General features: G+C 51.9%; 6 protein-coding genes across 6 annotated transcripts; 4 read left to right on the top strand and 2 right to left on the bottom strand.

Moving 5' to 3' along the window:
- Window positions 1–2,339: 2,339 nt before the first annotated feature.
- Window positions 2,340–3,947, top strand: BDP81DRAFT_334641 (alpha glucoside transporter; the record flags this gene model as incomplete). The annotated part of the gene is made up of 2 exons (XM_060585780.1): window positions 2,340–2,792; window positions 2,853–3,947. 2 exons carry the CDS (start codon window positions 2,340–2,342, stop codon window positions 3,945–3,947), a joined length of 1,548 nt encoding a protein of 515 aa, XP_060438237.1.
- A 1,783-nt stretch (window positions 3,948–5,730) lies between these two features.
- Window positions 5,731–6,518, top strand: BDP81DRAFT_466164 (uncharacterized protein; the record flags this gene model as incomplete). The annotated part of the gene is made up of 2 exons (XM_060594362.1): window positions 5,731–6,255; window positions 6,336–6,518. 2 exons carry the CDS (start codon window positions 5,731–5,733, stop codon window positions 6,516–6,518), a joined length of 708 nt encoding a protein of 235 aa, XP_060438236.1.
- Window positions 6,519–7,597: 1,079 nt separating this feature from the next.
- Window positions 7,598–7,837, bottom strand: BDP81DRAFT_466163 (uncharacterized protein; the record flags this gene model as incomplete). Its single annotated transcript, XM_060594361.1, has 1 exon — window positions 7,598–7,837. One exon carries the CDS (start codon window positions 7,835–7,837, stop codon window positions 7,598–7,600), a length of 240 nt encoding a protein of 79 aa, XP_060438235.1.
- Window positions 7,838–11,400: 3,563 nt separating this feature from the next.
- BDP81DRAFT_334736 (dimethylaniline monooxygenase) lies at window positions 11,401–12,941 on the top strand (the record flags this gene model as incomplete). The annotated part of the gene is made up of 3 exons (XM_060585791.1): window positions 11,401–11,537; window positions 11,588–12,149; window positions 12,210–12,941. 3 exons carry the CDS (start codon window positions 11,401–11,403, stop codon window positions 12,939–12,941), a joined length of 1,431 nt encoding a protein of 476 aa, XP_060438234.1.
- An 891-nt stretch (window positions 12,942–13,832) lies between these two features.
- Window positions 13,833–15,583, top strand: BDP81DRAFT_508113 (major facilitator superfamily domain-containing protein; the record flags this gene model as incomplete). Its single annotated transcript, XM_060595694.1, has 3 exons — window positions 13,833–13,953; window positions 14,014–15,171; window positions 15,224–15,583. The coding sequence occupies 3 exons, from the start codon at window positions 13,833–13,835 to the stop codon at window positions 15,406–15,408; spliced, it is 1,464 nt and encodes a 487-aa protein (XP_060438233.1). The 3' UTR covers window positions 15,409–15,583.
- Window positions 15,560–17,302, bottom strand: BDP81DRAFT_441713 (uncharacterized protein). The gene has a single exon (XM_060591617.1). It carries the CDS (start codon window positions 17,197–17,199, stop codon window positions 15,790–15,792), a length of 1,410 nt encoding a protein of 469 aa, XP_060438232.1. The 5' UTR covers window positions 17,200–17,302; the 3' UTR covers window positions 15,560–15,789.
- Between the last annotated feature and the right edge of the window lie 974 nt (window positions 17,303–18,276).

The following is an 18,276-nucleotide window of genomic DNA, read 5'->3' as shown; positions in this document are numbered from 1 at the left end:
TGTCATTCTAAGGGTCTGACAATAGATCTTACAGAGCCGCATTATGCATTTCGCTGAAGAAATCGAGATATAATATGATATGTCCTGCTGTGTCACATAGATACGATAGATGTGGGCAGAAGTTTTGGTCAGCTGCTGACGACCCGTAGATTTACGAAGCACGTGTAAGATCTATCCGGTGAGCTTGGGCTCCGCATCTGGAGATGATTGGAGGGCCAAGACTCGGGATGATCACGAAGGGTTGCGGGGGGGAAAGTCGCACAGGCGAGCAATGACGACAACGTGGCAGGTGGGAAAGGGGACTTATTGGCTCTCTCGGATGCTTGCTTGATCTTGTGTCCACCACAAGTTCCATCCCCAGAACTCGACCCGTCGTTCCACAGTGCCCCGTGGGGAGAGATGCTGTCGACTCGGTCGAGTCTCGACGATGATCCAGGAATCCAGGTGCGCCCGGCATCGCGCCGAACAAAGTCGGGCAGAAAGATTGTGGAATTGTTGATGGGAGCTCCTAATTTCCGCGATGTTCTGCCCGCGCGTGATACGCCCGAGTGCTTTTTGAGTTTCGCGGACCTGGAACTCGTTCAGTCTGGGAGGGCTCACCCGCCCAACCTTCTTCCCGAATCCCAAGTTCCCTCCCCTCCACCGTGCCCCCGCCAGAGACTCAGACAAGAGACCAAAGACCAGACCAACGAACTTTCAACGTTGCGTAAAGACGGTACGGACCAATCGCCGGAACTCTGGCGCCAATCCCCGCCTAAAGTCCCGCATTATCCTTGATGTATCTGCGGGAGGCTACGCGGGGAAGAACGCTGCCGTTCGCCGTTCGATCATCATCAGGCGGTTTCTAAGAAAAGCCGCTTGTCTGTTGGTAATTGGTATGGCACACGTTCGGCAATAGTGGGATACTCGATGGGGGGTCGATCGCTGCCAGATCTCTCCTCTGGCTCGCCCCCAAACTGTCAGTATCGTAAAGAAAGAAAATTGAACCAACGGCAGCGACCAACGCCAACCCCAGAACACCCACAGCGACAATCATCCCATCTGCAAGTGTTTGTCTGTGGCAGGGATGCCTAGTTTCAGCGACGTCAGGTAAGAAGACCTATTGGCCGGTCCGCCATACGAAATCTCGCAGAAATCTTCGCCCCAATTGCCGGTGGGTGGAAACGCCGAATGTTCTCTGTGCTGCCATTCGTCAGACATGGATTCTTGCACTGGATCTTTGCCAAGCTACTCCCTGATGAGAAAGGCTCGTCGACCCGAAGCAGCATCAGGTACGCCACATGTGCGCAGGGATGTACGCGGAGTCGCCGGCGAACACTTCTACGGCAAGTCTAGACATCCAGCTGGCACTACCGTCTCACTCTGTGGTCTCGTCTTTTTGAGTTTTGGGCTGACAGATTTTCTCTCTTTGGGCCTTGGGGTGAGGCGAAGAGTGTCCGCTAAAGTCTAAGCATTGCTATCCCGTACTTTGTGTGATGTGGGTTTCTTCTCCTTTTGCCGTGACCCTCCCACCCCTTTCCTTTCCAATACTTGACCCATCCACATCCATATGCGACCCAGCCGTTCGAGACATCTCGCTGTCAATCCCCAACCAGCAAACACGTACCAACCACGCTGCATCTCCAACCCCAGACCATCCATCGCTAGACGCAACTTCCCCGCGCGAGCCAATGGGTCGCGGAGAAAGTGGAGCATAGCGTGGTCCTTAGTCCCGGATTCCAAGCCTTGGGTCCTAGGGGGGGAAGGGCGGAAAGGAAGCCTTGGGGTCTTTGGTTCTGTCTTCTCGCATTGAAGTGCGGCAGCTTAAGACACGGATGGTCCATAACGTCAACATCATACATACCTTCTTTCCGCCACCTTGGAATTGAATTTGAGCGAGCCAGTGAGAAGCCGCGCCGCTTAACCGACTACCTTGCTTCTCCGGTAGAACTATCACCATCTTCTCCTCGGCGCATAGCATCAGGTTGATCGAGCAAAACATCCAGGGAAGATATAAGATGATCTGATATCCCCAGTCTCAACACAACTTCAGAACAGCAGCTTCAGCTGCTTCATTGGGATTGACAACAAATCAAGCTCGAGCATCTCTGACTCCCATTGATAGGAGTCTCAAGCTACCTGCTCGGATCTTATAAGATCGAGCTTGAACCCACAATCTTTATCCATCCCCATCTTTACCCCAGTACACCGCAATCATGGTGCACATCGGATCATCCGCGCCGACCGAAACGGTCCAGATCAACTCGGATGCCACACGCCGCATGTCCATCGCCGACGCCGACGCCGACGCCGCCGGGCTCGCCCGTGAGGCGGCCAACGCGACTGAAGCTGAGCTCAACATGGGCCTCATGCAATCGCTCAAGCTCTACCCCAAGGCCGTCATGTGGTCGCTCTTCTTCAGCACCGCCGTCGTCATGGAGGGTTTCGACAAGACCCTCATCGGCAACCTCTACGCCTACGATGTTTTCCAGCGAAAGTTTGGTGAAGTCCAGCCCGACGGCAGCTATCAGTTGACAGCGGCGTGGCAGGCTAGTCTCAGCAACGGCGCGCTCGTCGGTGAGATCACGGGTCTGTTCCTCAATGGTATTATTGCCGAGAGGTTCGGTTACCGCAAGACCATGATTGGTGGCCTCATTGGTGTCACGGCTTTCATCTTCATCATCTTCTTCTCCGAGACCCTTGTCCAGCTCCTGATCGGAGAGATTCTCATCGGTATTCCATGGGGTATCTTCCAGACCCTGACCGTTACCTACGCCTCCGAAGTCTGCCCCACACACCTGCGCGCCTATCTTGTAAGTCTAATGTTACCGCGAAATCTCTCCATGGCGGCTGATCACTAACTCTCTATTCAGACTACCTACGTCAACCTTTGCTGGGTCATGGGTCAACTCATCGCCAGCGGTGTCCTTCGAGGCGTCATCAGCCGTACTGACGAGTGGGGATACAAGATTCCCTTTGCGCTTCAGTGGATGTGGCCTGTCCCCCTCATGATCGGCATCTTCTTCGCCCCTGAATCACCATGGTGGCTCATCCGCAAAGAGCGCCTCGACGACGCCAAGAAGTCTCTCATTCGCCTCACCAGCCGCAACCAACAGCAAAGCTTCAACCCCGACGAGACCATCTCCATGATGGTCCACACCAACGAGCTCGAGAAGGCCGCGCAGAGCGGAACAAGCTACATCGACTGCTTCAAGGGAAGCGACCTCCGCCGTACCGAGATTGTGTGCTTCACATGGGCCATCCAGACTCTTTGCGGCTCGACGTTCATGGGATACTCGACATACTTCTACCAGCAAGCCGGCATGGCCAAGGAGAACGCATTCACCATGTCCCTGGCCCAATACGCTCTCGGTGCTCTCGGCACAGTCTTCTCGTGGTTCCTGATGCAGCACTTTGGCCGACGCACCCTGTACCTCTCAGGCCAGGGCATCATGTGCGCCATCCTCGCATGCATCGGCTTCGCCTCCTTGGCCGGAAAGTCCAACGTCGCCGCACAGTGGGCCATCGGCAGCTTGCTTCTCGTCTACACCTTCATGTACGACTGCACCGTTGGCCCCGTCTGCTACTCCCTCGTCTCCGAACTGAGCTCGACCCGTCTGAGGACCAAGACTGTCGTGCTCGCACGTAACCTGTACAACATCACCGGCATCACGACCAACATCCTTACCCCGCTGATGCTCAACCCTTCTGCGTGGAACTGGGGCGCCAAGAGCGGTTTCTTCTGGGCGGTCAGCTGCGCTATTTGCTTCGTCTGGACTTGGTTCCGTTTACCTGAGCCCAGAGGCCGCACGTACGGCGAGCTTGAGATCCTCTTTGACCAGCGCGTTCCGGCACGCAAGTTCAGAAAGACGGAGATTGCTGGGCTTACCCATGGAGCTCACTCCACTGATAGAATTTCCGAGAAGGAGGCGGACGTCAGCCAGATTGAGAAGACTGCCTCAGCATAGAGGCTTACGAGACACTGAAGGAGAAAGTCGATTGTTTCAGAATATTTACGTATACCATTTTCAGAGCAGGTTTTGGGTTTTGCCAGCAAGCATTCACACGTTGCTATTAGATTTTCGTCGAAGAATAATGCTATAAATTTCATATTTGAATCGTTCTCCATTCGTCTCATCATATTCACATGTGAATGCTTTTGTTGTCTACGTCGATCTTCACATAACGGACTTCGCATAACGGACTTCACGCAGAATACTTCACATATGTGAGTCTCCTACCCAAAACATGAGGCTCTAAAGCGCTCCAACCTCGTATCTTTCGGTCAAGTATTTGCCTGTAGTGTACTACTTACTTAACTCCAAGAAGTCACAACCAGCGAAAAGAGATCATCGTTCAATGTAACCGGCATTCTGCATCCGCGTTTTCCGAGCTCCGGTAAGCGGGGCGGGGTGTGTGAGCCGGGATCCCGGTGCCGCCGTGCGGACGTATTATGGGCATTAGGTATGAAGCTCGCCGGCTAACCCCGATGCCTCGATATATCTTGGCCACGGTGATGTTTCTGGAAGGCAAGCTCGTTCTACTAGTCGGAGTTCATGTCCGTAAGAGGGACATGGAAATCCTGTCTACTCCGTAAGTGCGCTGCAACATTTGGTCGCCCAGGATGGAATCCCGGACTAGAACTTTGGGTGACTCATGCTCTTCTCGTTCCAAGTCCTACTTCAGGACTTATCGACACCTAGGCAGCACACTTGCACTCCAAGAACAGCAAATGTCTGCTGGGGATACCTCACTGGAGGATTCAGGATGTGGCGGGTGTAGGCAATTACAAACCTTGCCCGGTCGTGAGGATCATATGCCAAGGCGCCAGAACTTCCGAGTGCCGCTGCCTAATGAGAGCCCCCGCAGTTGACAGGGCTGGAGTCGCCAAGTTGAGGGTCCGATCCCCTGAAATCAAAGCGTCTCAGGCCCCAAATTCTCAACATCGAGAGTCGAGATGGAGGGGTTATCGTTCGCCTACCTTAATCCATGACCATGAGCTGTCAGATAGGTGCCTAGAGACAACTCCTGATCCGCGGTGGCTTGACTATTGATAGTTGGATTAAGCTTAAAAATTGTTGAAGGGCCACGGTCCCATGCAGTCTGTGGTGGTGGTCCATGTGGATGCAGTTTGGTGGCTTACACGGGTAAAGCCAACAGCAAGGATTCAACTCCAAAGATAATGAACAGACTTTGAGAGTCTTTGTCTGTGTTGGTTGCGGTAAAGATTGTAGCTGCTGTGACCCGGCATGAAACGATTTACTCCGCAACCACTTGGTAAAGTTGAGTTCTTTGTCAGAATGGAGGTAGTACTTGCTATCTTGCAGAATCCCAGGTCGGGAGGTCACAAGCCAGACTTGACAACTCCCGTCTCCCGCTCGAAAGTCACAACATCGCTTAGTCGTGATGGCATCGTCAACAACCCCAAAAGGCGAGAGCAACTGGACTTTCGAGTCATTGCACTCACTTTTTCAAGAAGAAGACCATGATAGCTCTCGCTCAATTGAGAAAAATAATAATAAACAAACCCACCATGGATTTCCTGGGCGAAGCTAGCAAGCCTCCCCTGCAGTGAAACTAACCATCCTCTTCTTCCACCCATCACCACCCCCAAACCATCCACCCTCGCACAACCTCCGCTGCGCCACGTAGCACAAGGATCCCCATCCGCAAACACCAAGACAATCTTCTTTTACCCCCATCTCGCTTGAGGCCGTTACCCGTCTGTGAGGGGATATAAGAAGCGCAAACATGCCTCACCCTTCGCAGCTCATCTTCCCCCCGCCCCCCGGCACTGATCCCGCTCTTCTCTACTTTGGCGGTTGGCCCGAGATCACCTACCGCACCACCCTCGAGTCCGGCGACCTCACTTCCGACTCGGACGACGAGCTTGAGCCCCTTCTCGGCCTCAGCAACAGCGAGATCATGGCCTACGGCGATCAGCAGGGCGCCACCGCTGGTGGCACCGCCGGCCAGAGCAGCCTTCAGAACCGCATGTGCCCCAACATGCGTACTTGCTGGGCCTTCTCCTGGGAGTCGTACAACCTCAAGACCTCCGACAAGGCTGTGCTCCTTCGTCGCATTTGCATGATCATCATTCTCGGCATCCGCACGGCCATCTCCATTGTCGGCATCGTCCACGACGTTACCAACGCCCAAATCGTCAGTCTGATTATTGACATTATTCTCGGAATCTTGGGCTTCCTCTTCATCGCCTGGGCCCTTGCCGTCATTGGCCAGGCCGAGGGTCGTCGCAAGGTTTTGGGCGTTGTGGTCGTAAGTACTTTTCTGAGATGAGGTGGAGTCTGGTGAGATGAGAGGACCACAGCTAATAATTCTTGTTTTTTTCTTCCCAGGGTCGCTGGCACTTTGACATCTTCCTACTCGTCACCGCCTTCATCCACGCCGCCATTCTCGTCGGTAGCATTATCGGCTTTGGTAGCGGCGGTCGCTATGCCACCTGGCTCATCATGTGGCTTCTCATTTTCGGCGTCGCCTGGGTCGCCACCTGGCCCCCTGAGGCCGAGAGCTACGCCTAGTCGAGCAGCACGACATTGCCACGATGGCGTTCTTTTAGCGACACATTCAGAATGATTTGCCAATTGAGGAGTTACAAGTCGCGTGATGAAATTGGGTTGGATCGAAGAAGAAGCAGCTTCGGGGCGTTACAATGCTGATATGGAAGGGCAACGACGGGGGAATGGCCCATGAGAACTGATGCTTTGCTCTGGAATTCGCGATACCCTAGCATAGGTAGCTGAGACTTGCCAATTGCTTGAGCAGTACGACTTGGTCAGGCTGAATGAGATCAAATGAGACACTAGTTGCGACCATGAGCCTCGTGGATCCATCGTGATGAAGAATGATTGCGTTGCTGATTAGTCCGACTTCGATCTCACAAGAACGAGCTAGAGCTCTCCAGGCATATGTGTGAGATGAGAGCCTCGCCCATTCGACCTCGAGGTGAGTGAGATCGAATCACGTGCCGATCGTTCCCTCTTGACCGCCCTGGCTGAAGTCGGGGCGAGGCGAGCTTTAAAGGCTTCAAAACTCATCGCTCAAGGTGTTTGAGTGAGGCACCTATGATGCATCGAGTCGCTTAGATCGCTTATCGTCGCGTCGATTCGCTGGCGCGGCTCCGGAGCGGGCTCCGGAGCTGCTGTATCTGCCGGCAGTGAAGCGGGCCTCGCCCCACGTGATGCTTAGTTGTCCGATCAATGGCTTGAGTGAGTTCTATTACGGCAGGCGATCTTGAATGATGAGCTGTACCTTTCTCGGGCTTTCCCTATCGCCTGGTTGGGAGTGCACGGCTGTTCAATAACACGGGTTCCCTTATCCGAGGATGTCGCGAGGATGAAATCATACGGGTGAGGCTGTTGTCGGTCGAATGTGAGCTCTCAAGCATTGGCTAATCACCAGATCAGTCTGAGATGTTGTGGGATTATCACATGAAGAGGCTGCTGCAAATTGGGGGAACAAGCTCTTTTTAAATTCGCTCCCAGGGAGTATCGCATGCAATCGTGGAAATGAAAGACAACTTGGACAGACCGACCCTTATTAAACCCCAAAAGAAAAAGGAAAAGTCCGCGGGCTACGAAAAGAGAGCGACTGGCGCCGCTTATTTGTAGCCCAGTCTCTCCAGAATAGACTGGCCAGCGGGCGCGCCGCCTTGTCCCTTTCTCAGGCCGGCGTCGACACCCTTGACATAGTCGAGGACGCGAATGTGTTCCTTCTTGAGCTCCTCAAAGTCGTGGGACAGCTGCTCGTGCCATGGGTACAGGACGAAGACCTGGAAGCCGAGGGCGGACGAAGCGACGAGGAAGTTGGTGAGGGAGATGGCTCGTGTGATGAGGACCATTGTGGCGGTTTATCTTGAGACGTTGATATGTGTATTGAGTGTTATTCAGTCTCACTTCTTTGTTGTGAGGTTTACGGTTTGCTCGGAATCTGGAGTCACGCGGGCCCGGTCAGTGAATGCGACTGCGACTTTGCGGGGTATCTTGGCCCGAGCGAGTAATGGGGGGGATGGTCGCGGCTTACTTGGTTTTTATGATTCTGTAGATGTGATAGCCTGGTTCTATACGTGGTCGATCTGTCGCAAATGAAAACGTAAAGAAAGAGGAGATTGGTCTATTGAGGAATGAAAACGATGAAGGAAAAAGGAAGAAGACAAAAAGGATGTGTAGGAGAGGAAGTTCGAGGAATGACGGCAAAGAAACGGGCAGAAATTATCATTCTAGAGGCAACCCGGGGATGATACCTGAAAGACCCATTTGGGACAATGGGAACCTCCCCAGGTGATTACCTCACCGACAGCGGCCCGGCGGCAAGGTGGGACCTCCGACGAGCACGCTCGGACTTGGACGGGTTGGTTGGCTCCCTCGACATGGAGGGGAGGCACAGGGCTTGGAAAGGATCACGCCGAGTAACACGAGCAACACATATTACTGTGGTACATTCGCCTGCCGAGTACATTACGTGAGGGGTTCATGTAAGTTACCTTAGTTGTAACCGTAACTGCAACTTCCTGCTTGTTTTCGTCGCTGCCCGGTTACTTGAACATAGCCTCGGACAGCGCCAGCACCAGCACGAAGAGGAAGGGGAAAGTAGCAAAGTAACAGCTGTTCAAGCGTATCAAGCGTATCCGAGTGCTCGGCTCCCATGTCAAGCTGCCGCAAAGTCTCAAAACGAGAGCATGTCAAGTGACGGATGGAAGCCCCGAGAAAGGAGGGAATGATTCAAGGCGGATGGGGTCGAGGTGGCCTGACTTTTATGGAGCCCGTCTTTGCCGTCAGAACTGCCTAATAAAAACTAGAGAACTTCCCGGGGTGGAGCCGGGAGACCGAGGGCCCAAAACCAACGGGCCTCCCCGACTGGCTTGCGGTGTCCAACGCCCTCCTCTCGCACAACGCAGTCCTGCAGGCCGCAGCTCTTCTCCAAGGGACCAAGACAGAAACTCGGAGCGACAATGTGACCTCGAGCTTGCACCCCTGGGCTTTCAGCTCCTTTGTTTGGCTGAGCCGGGGACCATTTTGGGGATTCGATGGGGGGGTTCATTGGGGCAGAAAACATGCGTCTGCAGGGGACGAATCACGCATGTGAAAGCCTTCCCAGGTGTGAACGAGCCAACTGCGACAAAAATTCGCCAGCAGAGGCCACTGAAAGCAATCTCACTACTAATAACTCACTACTAATGAGTACACAATTTGTTTACGATAAGTCACATTGGTCGCGTTTGACTTTGACAGCCCGGCCAGGTGATGAGTAATGTTTCTTTATCCAGTTTATCTACATCAGAACGTACTTATCTACACAAAGAAGCACTAATGATCTGCTTCTTCAGCTCTTTCAGTTGCCCAAACACAATGATAACTCGGCGCGCTTGATGCTTCCTCGATCTGGCTGGCAAACTTTAGGAGGTACTAGTCAACAACGCAAGGCTCGGTAATCAGCCCGGACTGAAGGTTCCCCAGCGCCGCCCCCATACTCCGTCGACCTTCGAGCCGTTGAAGAATCGAATCAGGTGCTGCCCCGCACACCGCAGGCCCGGGTTGACGCCGGTAGCGGGAGCTGGAGCGGGGCACATCAACTCGGGCTGCCACGTGTTGGTGGAGCATTGCCTTTCCGAAAGCTGCCGATGCTGGGCCCACAGCCGCCGCTCTTTCGCTTCAGCATCCTCTCGTGACAGTCGAGCGCTTTAGATTCGTCACCCCACCATCAAGTTGCCCGAAACTTCCAGTATCTAAGCGGAATGTAAAGTAAATCGTTCTGAACTAAACCATGAACTCCAAATATGTAGCGGTCATTATGCCTGGGTTGATATTTTATCCAGGGTCATATTATGGCACCCAGAGACAGGTTAAACACATAGTTGCCTTTGGGCACGATTTGGAGGACGAGCTGGACTGTATCTAGTGATAGCTATAGGCCTACGGCCCTCCACGCCATATACCCTTCGGGAGGTCTGCCACAAGGGCGGCTGCGCCCTTGCCGCTACGGCGTTAAAATACAACAACAACAAATTATGGGATTGTTTTGCGGACTCATCTCAAGTCTCATTGAGAGAATCACTGCCTGCCAGCATGAAAGTCTCTATCAATAGTATTTCAGAGCCTAGAATCCGCGATGATGATAGTAGTTTCATGAGATTTCAAGTTGGAAAATCAGGCAAGCGTAAAAAATATGCGAGAAATGCGCATAGAAAATAGGTCTAAAAGAGATTCAAACTCCAACGCACAACCTTCTAGTGGGTCTCATTCAACCCTGAGATGCATGTCCTCTTAAGATCTGGTATCATTCAGATTTGATTGGTGCTCTAACTTTCTTGGCGCTGGCTTTTGAGACCCTGAGTCTCGAGCCGGATGACAACTGATAATTCTTCATATGTCGATTTGACGAATGCAAGCGAAGGTGCACCTTCAATAACCTGTCTTTTTCTGGAGTTTCTTGATAACACAATGACCATTGAGGCTGAATGCATCTGAACATTAATCTTTAGCTGCCTTACCTGTTAGGTATATGCGAGTACTGGATGACTATTTCCCTGGCGAACCGCCTTTCTGGTGTTCCTTGAACAACCGAAGACACTGGCATGTACACACCAGAGGAACTGCAGGTTTCATACGATAGTCTGAAGGATTTTATTGAATAAGCTTTCTGAATTGCGTAGAAAGAGAAACGAAGATGTTATAAGAGAGTTTTGGTGTTGTGCAGACTAAAATTATTCTGATTTGACCACCAGATGATGAGATGAGGTGAGGTTTGACATGCGAATACTACATGTGTCAAAAGGTGGCCGAGGAATCGATTAGAAGGACTTGCTCGTAGTATTTGGTGTTAATGAGCCACTTGATGTTCTTGAGTGCAAGATACAGATAAAACTTCGTTCAATCCTGTCACCGTCTGCTGGGTTTGTCGCGACATTGCAAGGAGGGATTGCGCAAAGTGGTGGTGGCAAGCATCCATCAATCACGTCACTCAGATAAAGATAGATATAAGGCGAAAAGTTATGAAGTATTCCTATGACATTTTGCAGCTTGCTGCATTATAGAACTGTTTTTTCGACTGCCTAGTTAAGGTACAAGCTGGAAGCATTGCTTCCCTGGCCTGTTGAATCTCGGCCTACATCTCCACGCAATATGAAGACTGCCTTAGTAAATATGCCGTATTAATAAGTGTCCGAATGAAACATGCATTCCAAATGTCCACTGAAAACAATGACGATAAGCCCCTCGGTGGGACTATCGCTCACTCCATCTTGTTCGGAGTGTTTTGCAAGCACGTCATATGCAACACCAATTCGTCAGAACTTTCGAGAGTATATGTTTCTTCACTTGGCGTAAAGCATCGAAACAAGCTCAACCAATCTTCTCTAGTTCCTCGTTTCCAACAAACTGTCGCCCTCGCATTTGACGTCCGAACATGGCTCCTAGATATTCCAGTGTTGTAGTGATTGGTGCTGGGCCTTCTGGCATCTCAGCTGTCAAGGCTTTGAGCGAGGAGAATGCCTTTGAAAGGATCCAATTATTTGATAGACGAGAAGGAATTGGTGGTACATGGTAAGCAATCTCCGCCACTTGTGTGTTCTTATCCTGATGTATGCCTTCAGGATATACGATGAGCAACCAGAACCTTTCTCGCCATTCTCAGCACAGCCTGTGCGAGAGATCCCCGCCAAGCTCCCACAGTCACTGCCACCTGCATCTGAAAACGTCACAGCTCGGACAGGTCTCTATCCTGCCCTGGACAGCAACGTCGGCTCTCAGGTCATGGCGTTTACCTACAAGCCATTTCCAGATGTGAACTCGGCCTCATCCATTAACCGCTTTGGCAAGAAGAACCCGACGCATCCCTACGCGCAAGTCGCAGGCTACCTCGAAGAGATCGCAGAGCCATTCTCACACTTGCTCACTTTAAATTCGCATGTCGAGCGTGTAGAGAAAGTTGGCAAGAAATGGCAGTTGACTCTGAGGAAGACTCAGCACTATCTGAAGAACCAGACGAGAGATTACTGGTGGCAGGACACATTCGATGCAGTTGTCGTAGCCACCGGGCACTACGGTGTGCCATTTGTGCCGAATATTGACGGACTGAAAGAGACTTTTGCTGCTTTACCTCAAACATTTGAGCATTCAAAGGCTTACAGGTCTCCTGAAGACTACGTTGGCAAGGTATTTCTATCCCTCCGGAGTCCCCATCGAACAGAGGAATAACTAACACGAGGTTTCTAGAAAGTAGTTGTCGTCGGCGGTAACGTCTCTGCATCTGACACAGTCTCCGAGATCCACAGCATCGTCTCCGGCCCTCTTTACGTCTCCCAACGAGGCTCTAATGAGATTCTCAAGGATGCATGGGAACTCCCCAACGTGGTTCTCAAGCCGCAAATCACACGCGTGTCCGTTGGACCAGACAAACACATCAAAGTCAACTTCTCGGACGGCAGTGAAGTTGAAGGTATTGAGAAAGTCCACTTCGGTACCGGCTATCGACTTTCTTACCCATTTTTGCGCCCGGATCCCGTGACGCCCAGCGGGCGTCTCTCGGGTTTCTACCAACACGTCTTCAACATCGCGGATCCTTCACTCACAGTGGTCGGACAAGTCAAAGCAGCCATCTCATTCCGCGTTTACGAGTATCAGGCCGTTGCCGTGGCTCGCTATTTCGCTAACCGAGGAGGTGGTCTGCCTTCTCCTCGGGAGCAAGACGAGTGGGAAGTGAAGCGCCTGCAGTACAAGGGACCAACCTCCCAATTTCACGAAATCAAGCCCGACTTTTCGGAGTACTTTGAGTTTCTACGGGGCGTTGCTGGACCTCCTGCGCCGGACACTAATGCTTATGAGTTGCCTGCATGGGAAGACGAGTGGGCGTTGTTGGGATTTGGCGTTCTGGCGCTGAAGCAAAAGTGGTGGAAGGAGTTGAAGAGGAAAGAAGAGGAAACAAAGCTGATCCAAGCAAAGCTGTAGAATGGATGCAAACTTGTCCTGATGGAACACCAGGGCCTTTGCGCCCCGACTTCAAATGTTGATGATGATGATGATGATGATGTATTTAACGTCTGGTAACAAAAGGACGTGCCGGGCGCAATGCCGACATGGTCTATACTAATCTAAACTATATTACAGGCTACCGTCTTCAACTTCAAATGTATTGAAACCATTTGTCACGAAATAGGAATAGCATCAGCACTCTGTAATCAGCCCATCACGTGCGTTATCACGTTATTCTCTCATTTGTTCCTATATAGCACCTTTCCTTGCTCGATTTTATTTGGGTTAATACAAGCCACTTTTACCACACTTCATATGCCCATTGCTGCGTGCCATAACTTGTGACACCATTAGACCCTCATGATAGAATGACTGAGGAAAAGTTCCCTCACTTTGACCAGCTTTGTCCCGCTCATAAGCGCGACTTTCAACAAAAAACGATTTTCCATCTTTTCCCATTGCCAAGACGCCAGTTCCTACGCGAGATCTGTAGGCGATTTGGCGTGTTATTCCCAGCCAAATTCGCGATAGACCTACCCGTTGCGGTTAATTTTCCGACGGAGTTCGACCGAGGAGTAGGAACCCACGCGGAGTTTAGTGGATCTCGATGATCAACTGCCGAATGAGCTGCACGGTTGTCCTTTGAACGGTGGATTCAACGTTGCACTAGCATATTCGTCATTCATGTAGAGAATGAGGAGTTCATCCTATGGGAAAATTTTGGAGGGACTTTTGAACATGAGATGGCTTGACCGTTGTCAAAGTGGCGATGGAAGCCGAGGCACGAGATATCATATAAGTGAATGATGGTTCTCAGCAACATGTCTTGATGATATTCGTCAACCTCGAGTCCAAGAACCTTCGAAGATGGCGGAAGAAGCACCCAAGTCTGTGTCGTCAGACGTCCACGATGTGGCCTCTGACCCACCGGTGAAGCGGGTGTGGTACCACAGCACCTTGTTCAATGCATTTGTTATTGGAGGAGTCGGTATGATATCAAGCTTGAAGTGCACTCACTGTCAGAGTAGGAATGACTAACGTTACTCAGGCTTCATGGCCCCCGGTCTATGGAATGCGATGAACGCCCTCGGCGCAGGTGGTGCCCAGGAACCATTCCTCGTCAACGCCGCCAATGCGCTAGTCTTTGGACTCATGGCTTTCCTATGCTTATTCGGTGGACCCATCGCGAACCGCATTGGCCTCTCGAGAACGTTGTTGCTGGGAGCTGTTGGCTACCCACTTTACTCTGCTGGATTGTACACCAACAACCGTTACGGCAACGTCTGGCTCGTGCTTGTCGGAGCTGCCGCCTGCGGCATCTCTGCCGGCTTGTTCTGGGCTTCTGAGGGCGCTGTTGCCTTGGGATACCCAGAGCCGTCTAAGCGTGGCAAGTACATGAATATTTGGCTCTGGTTCAGAACCGGTGGTCCTCTTGTTGGTGGAGCCATTGTATTGGCCCTCAACAACGATGCGGCTGCGAAGAAGAAGGGCAAGGTTGGATATCAGACTTACCTGGTCTTCGTTGCACTGCAATGCCTCAGCGTGCCCCTTGCGCTTGCTCTATCTCCCCCGGAGAAGGTCCAAAGATCCGACGGCAGCAAGGTCATCATCAAAGCCGAGAAGTCCTTCAAGGCCGAGTTCAGAGAGCTTCTCCGCGTGTCGAAGCGCAAGGACATTCTTTTGCTTCTCCCCATCTTCTGGGCTGCGTACTTCAACCAGTACAGCGGGAACTTCCAGTCTTACTACTTCGGCATCCGCGCTCGCGCACTCATCGGTTTCGTCAGCAACTTCGGCACACTTCTCTCGTCGCAGCTGATTAGCACCCTACTCGACTACAAAAAGTTCACTGTCAAGAAGCGCATCACCATCGGCTTCTACTACGTCATTGTGTGGCACGTCATTGCGTGGGTTTACGGCTGGGTCATCCAAGAGAAGTACACCCGCAACCCACCTGCGTACGATTGGGAAGATAAGGGATTCACCGAGGGCTTCTTTGTGCTCTTATTGTGGGACTTTGCTCGTCAAGCATTGCAGAGTTGGCTCTACTACCTGCTGGCCACCAAGACAGACAATATCTCCGAGCTCACTCGCTTCTCTGGTATCCTTCGAGGCCAGGAGAGTTTCTCCCAGGCTGTCTCATTCGGACTGAACACACAAAAGTGGAAAGGAGGAAGAGTGCCACTTGCCGTCAATACCGTACTTCTGGGTAAGCCAAGTCCGTAATACCTTAGACCCAAGAATTATGCTAACTGATGTAGTTTTGGCTGTTTACCCTACGTGGTTGGTAGTCAGAGACCACGTCCCAGTCGAAGAGACCGACAATCTTGCAACTGTAGAGGAACAATCACAGGCAGGTGAACTAGCTCAGACGAGATTATCCGTGGACGAGAGAAAGGAATTTGCTGTGGGGCAGACAGGCATTGGGAGAGACGCCAAGATGTGATTCTGTCTTCTAGAACTTCTTGATTTTAGATGCTTCCTCACATGCATTGTGGCATCCAAGCAACTTTAATAAGTTGCGCATCAACATAATGTCTTTAATAGCCCTGCCTTGAAGGACCACGGTAGTCAAGTTCCTTTGGAGCGTCGATGTAGAGCAAGTGCTTCAAAGCCAGTAGCCATGTTGAGATTCAGCTAGTCATATTACGTCTATACATAACCAATTATACACCTAAATACAGTGTTACAAATAAGATTTACATTGGCTTCATTCCCATCTTCATCTTCATTACTTCATCCTAAGCGCCCATGCTCGTCCCGCCGACCCAGTATTATGACAAGTGTACCTCTGTAGAACCTACGTTCCTTTCACACAAGAGACCACTTAGGAACGAGCGTAGGCCATGAGAGTGGGCTCAGCAATGAGCTTCGGGGGATAAGCCAACAAGCGAATGCCAGCAGCAACAATCGAACCAGCAGTAGCAATGCCATCCTCGAGGTTCAAGCCAGGGGCAATGAAATCCTTGCACACGTCATTGAGGTTGATGTTGCTAATCTTTGCTGGACCCGAGCCTCTCTGGAGAACATCCTTGATCAGGGCGGCAGTCAAGGGGTTGAAGAGCATCGTCGCGTGGCCATAGACGCTGCCAGCGGGGCGGCCAGTGCAGACGGACTGAACCTCGATGTTGGTGACACCGACAAGGCGAGCATCAGTCAGGTAGGTGGAAGCGGCGGTGCCCTGTTGAGGCTCGACAACCTCATCGAGAAGGGCGCTGTAGAAAGTCGTCGTGGGGACGTAGGCGTCGGCTCCTCCGCGGGAACGAAGAGTGTTGACGAAGACGGAGGTGTATTGTTGTTGAATGACAGAAGGATCGCAGGGAGCGTCGAGGGCACCGTTTCCGGGAGAAAGGCAAAGATCGTTGGCGAGAACGGTTCCGTGGAAGTCGGGAGAGACGGGGAAGAAATTGGCGACAGCGTTGCGGGTAGACGGCCAGAAGGTGAATGCCCACTGAGTGTCCAGACCACCTTGGGACCAGGAGATGATGCTCGAGTTCTTGTTGCTGATGCCGTTAATGTAGTTGATGGCGTATGCGACATACTCTGAGTTGACCTGAGCGTCGCCAAGAAGAGCGCCGGGAATGTTGAGCCAGACAGGATCGGCATAGGGGACGTTTGTAAGAAGCTTCAACAAGTTGGGGCTGAAGGTCTCTCCTCCATAGACACCGGTGCCCGGAACGAAGATGACAGGGGGCTTTTGACCGTAAGTGAAAGTCTTGGGGATGTAGATGGCTTGGCGAAGCTGCTGCTCGGAGAGGGTGTAGGGCGCATCGGTGGCATCTTTCTTGGGATAGACGGGCTTGGCCGGGTTCACCGGGTTGTTGTTGCTTGTCGAATCGATGCCATTGAGAGGAGCAATGAGCTTGTTGGCATTGTTGGCCAGATCCAAGCTACCCAGAAGGCCAGTGCCGAGAAGTCCCTGGAAGCTGGAGAGGAGGTTGTTCGGAACGAGGCCTTGGCCGATCTGCTTTTGCAGCTTTCCGTAAAAGTCTCCGGTGCTGCCCGTGCTCCAGATCGATCCGAGCTTCGTTTGGAGATCTCCGGCGTTGAGAACTCCGGCGCCGACGCCGCTCCCGGTCTTCGTGCCAAGAACCCCGGTCAAGCTAGAAACATAGTCGGTCGGGAGAGCCAGAAGCTGGGTCACGACACCGAGACCGTCGAGAAGGCCGGCCGGGGCGGCATCGGCGGACTGCATCAGAGCCGCAGCCAGAGCGAGTTGCTGAATTTGGGAGCGCATCGTGATAGATATGTGGAGTTTTGTGGAAGTAGAAATGTACTGCTAAAGATTGAGTAAGAAAGAAAAGACTGAAGACTTGGAAGAGAGTTAATGAGATTGTCAGTTGGAAGCTGATGACTTGGAGAGTTCAAGATCTTAATTTCGGATCAGGATCCGGAGCTACTTATATCTCAAAGAACTTCGGACTGAAATGAGAAAGGAACCAGAACTAGCCGTGGAAAGTGTGCGCCACAACGTGTCCGAAGCTACCGGCATTCAAGATTCTGGAGCGGGTCCGTGACAACGAGCCTAACGACGTTTCTTGCGAATTTAGGCAAGGCGTTGTGGGCGAGCTCTCTGGGGAGAGCTGGAGAGCTTGACGATCAGCCAGCTCTGAGGGACTCTATGCCGATCTCTCAGGTGGGGGAACGAATGGAAATGTCCACTTCTCGGTGCTATTGCATATCGTGCTGATCTTAGAGCTCGGTAGCTCTACTACAATTACTGCAATAGGAATCGTAGGTTGTTTAGCGCAAGACCCAAGTTCCTCCCGTTTAATCCGTCCCAAAGTCCAACGCTCGAGTCAAATTGTCCGAACATTCTTACCCTAGCCATCGTGGAGGTTGGCTTTCCTTTGTGGTCTAAAATGGAAGCCCGCGGGATGCCATCTTAGCTTCACCAAAGCGCCACAACCGGGCGCCAAGTGCCTTGTGGTTGCCAACTTACTCGTCCCCCCGCACGAAGAATGATTCGGAGAGTCTTTGACGCTTGCAAACTGCCTCGGTATGACGATTCGTCGTGGTTAGTCTCACAGTATACTCTTATCATATCCTGTAAGCTTGATTCCTATGCTGTCAAATCCTTTCTTCAGCTGCGATTCATTTTTTCGACTTTTACTGTTTGCAAATGTTGACAAGGAACAAGTCGAGCATACCCAATCTATCTTTGGTGGTTCCTTTACGCCGTCAACCCGGCGCTAAACCATCCGATGGCGTCCTGGCAACCCAAGGTCCGAACTTTGCTGATAAGCACACGGTTGTAAGTAAACACGGTACACGGGCACTCTAGTGCCTAGCTCGGACGACAATGCCTCCTGCA

The sequence above is a fragment of the Colletotrichum phormii genome (assembly GCF_030913505.1).
Source record: "Colletotrichum phormii strain CBS 102054 chromosome Unknown BDP81scaffold_37, whole genome shotgun sequence".
Taxonomy (NCBI): domain Eukaryota; kingdom Fungi; phylum Ascomycota; class Sordariomycetes; order Glomerellales; family Glomerellaceae; genus Colletotrichum; species Colletotrichum phormii.
This window is presented reverse-complemented; position numbering and strand designations above follow the sequence as displayed.

Excerpts from the sequence above, each read along its gene's own strand:
- BDP81DRAFT_441713 (XM_060591617.1), bottom strand. The coding sequence starts at position 17,199 with ATGCGCTCCCAAATTCAGCAACTCGCTCTGGCTGCGGCTCTGATGCAG.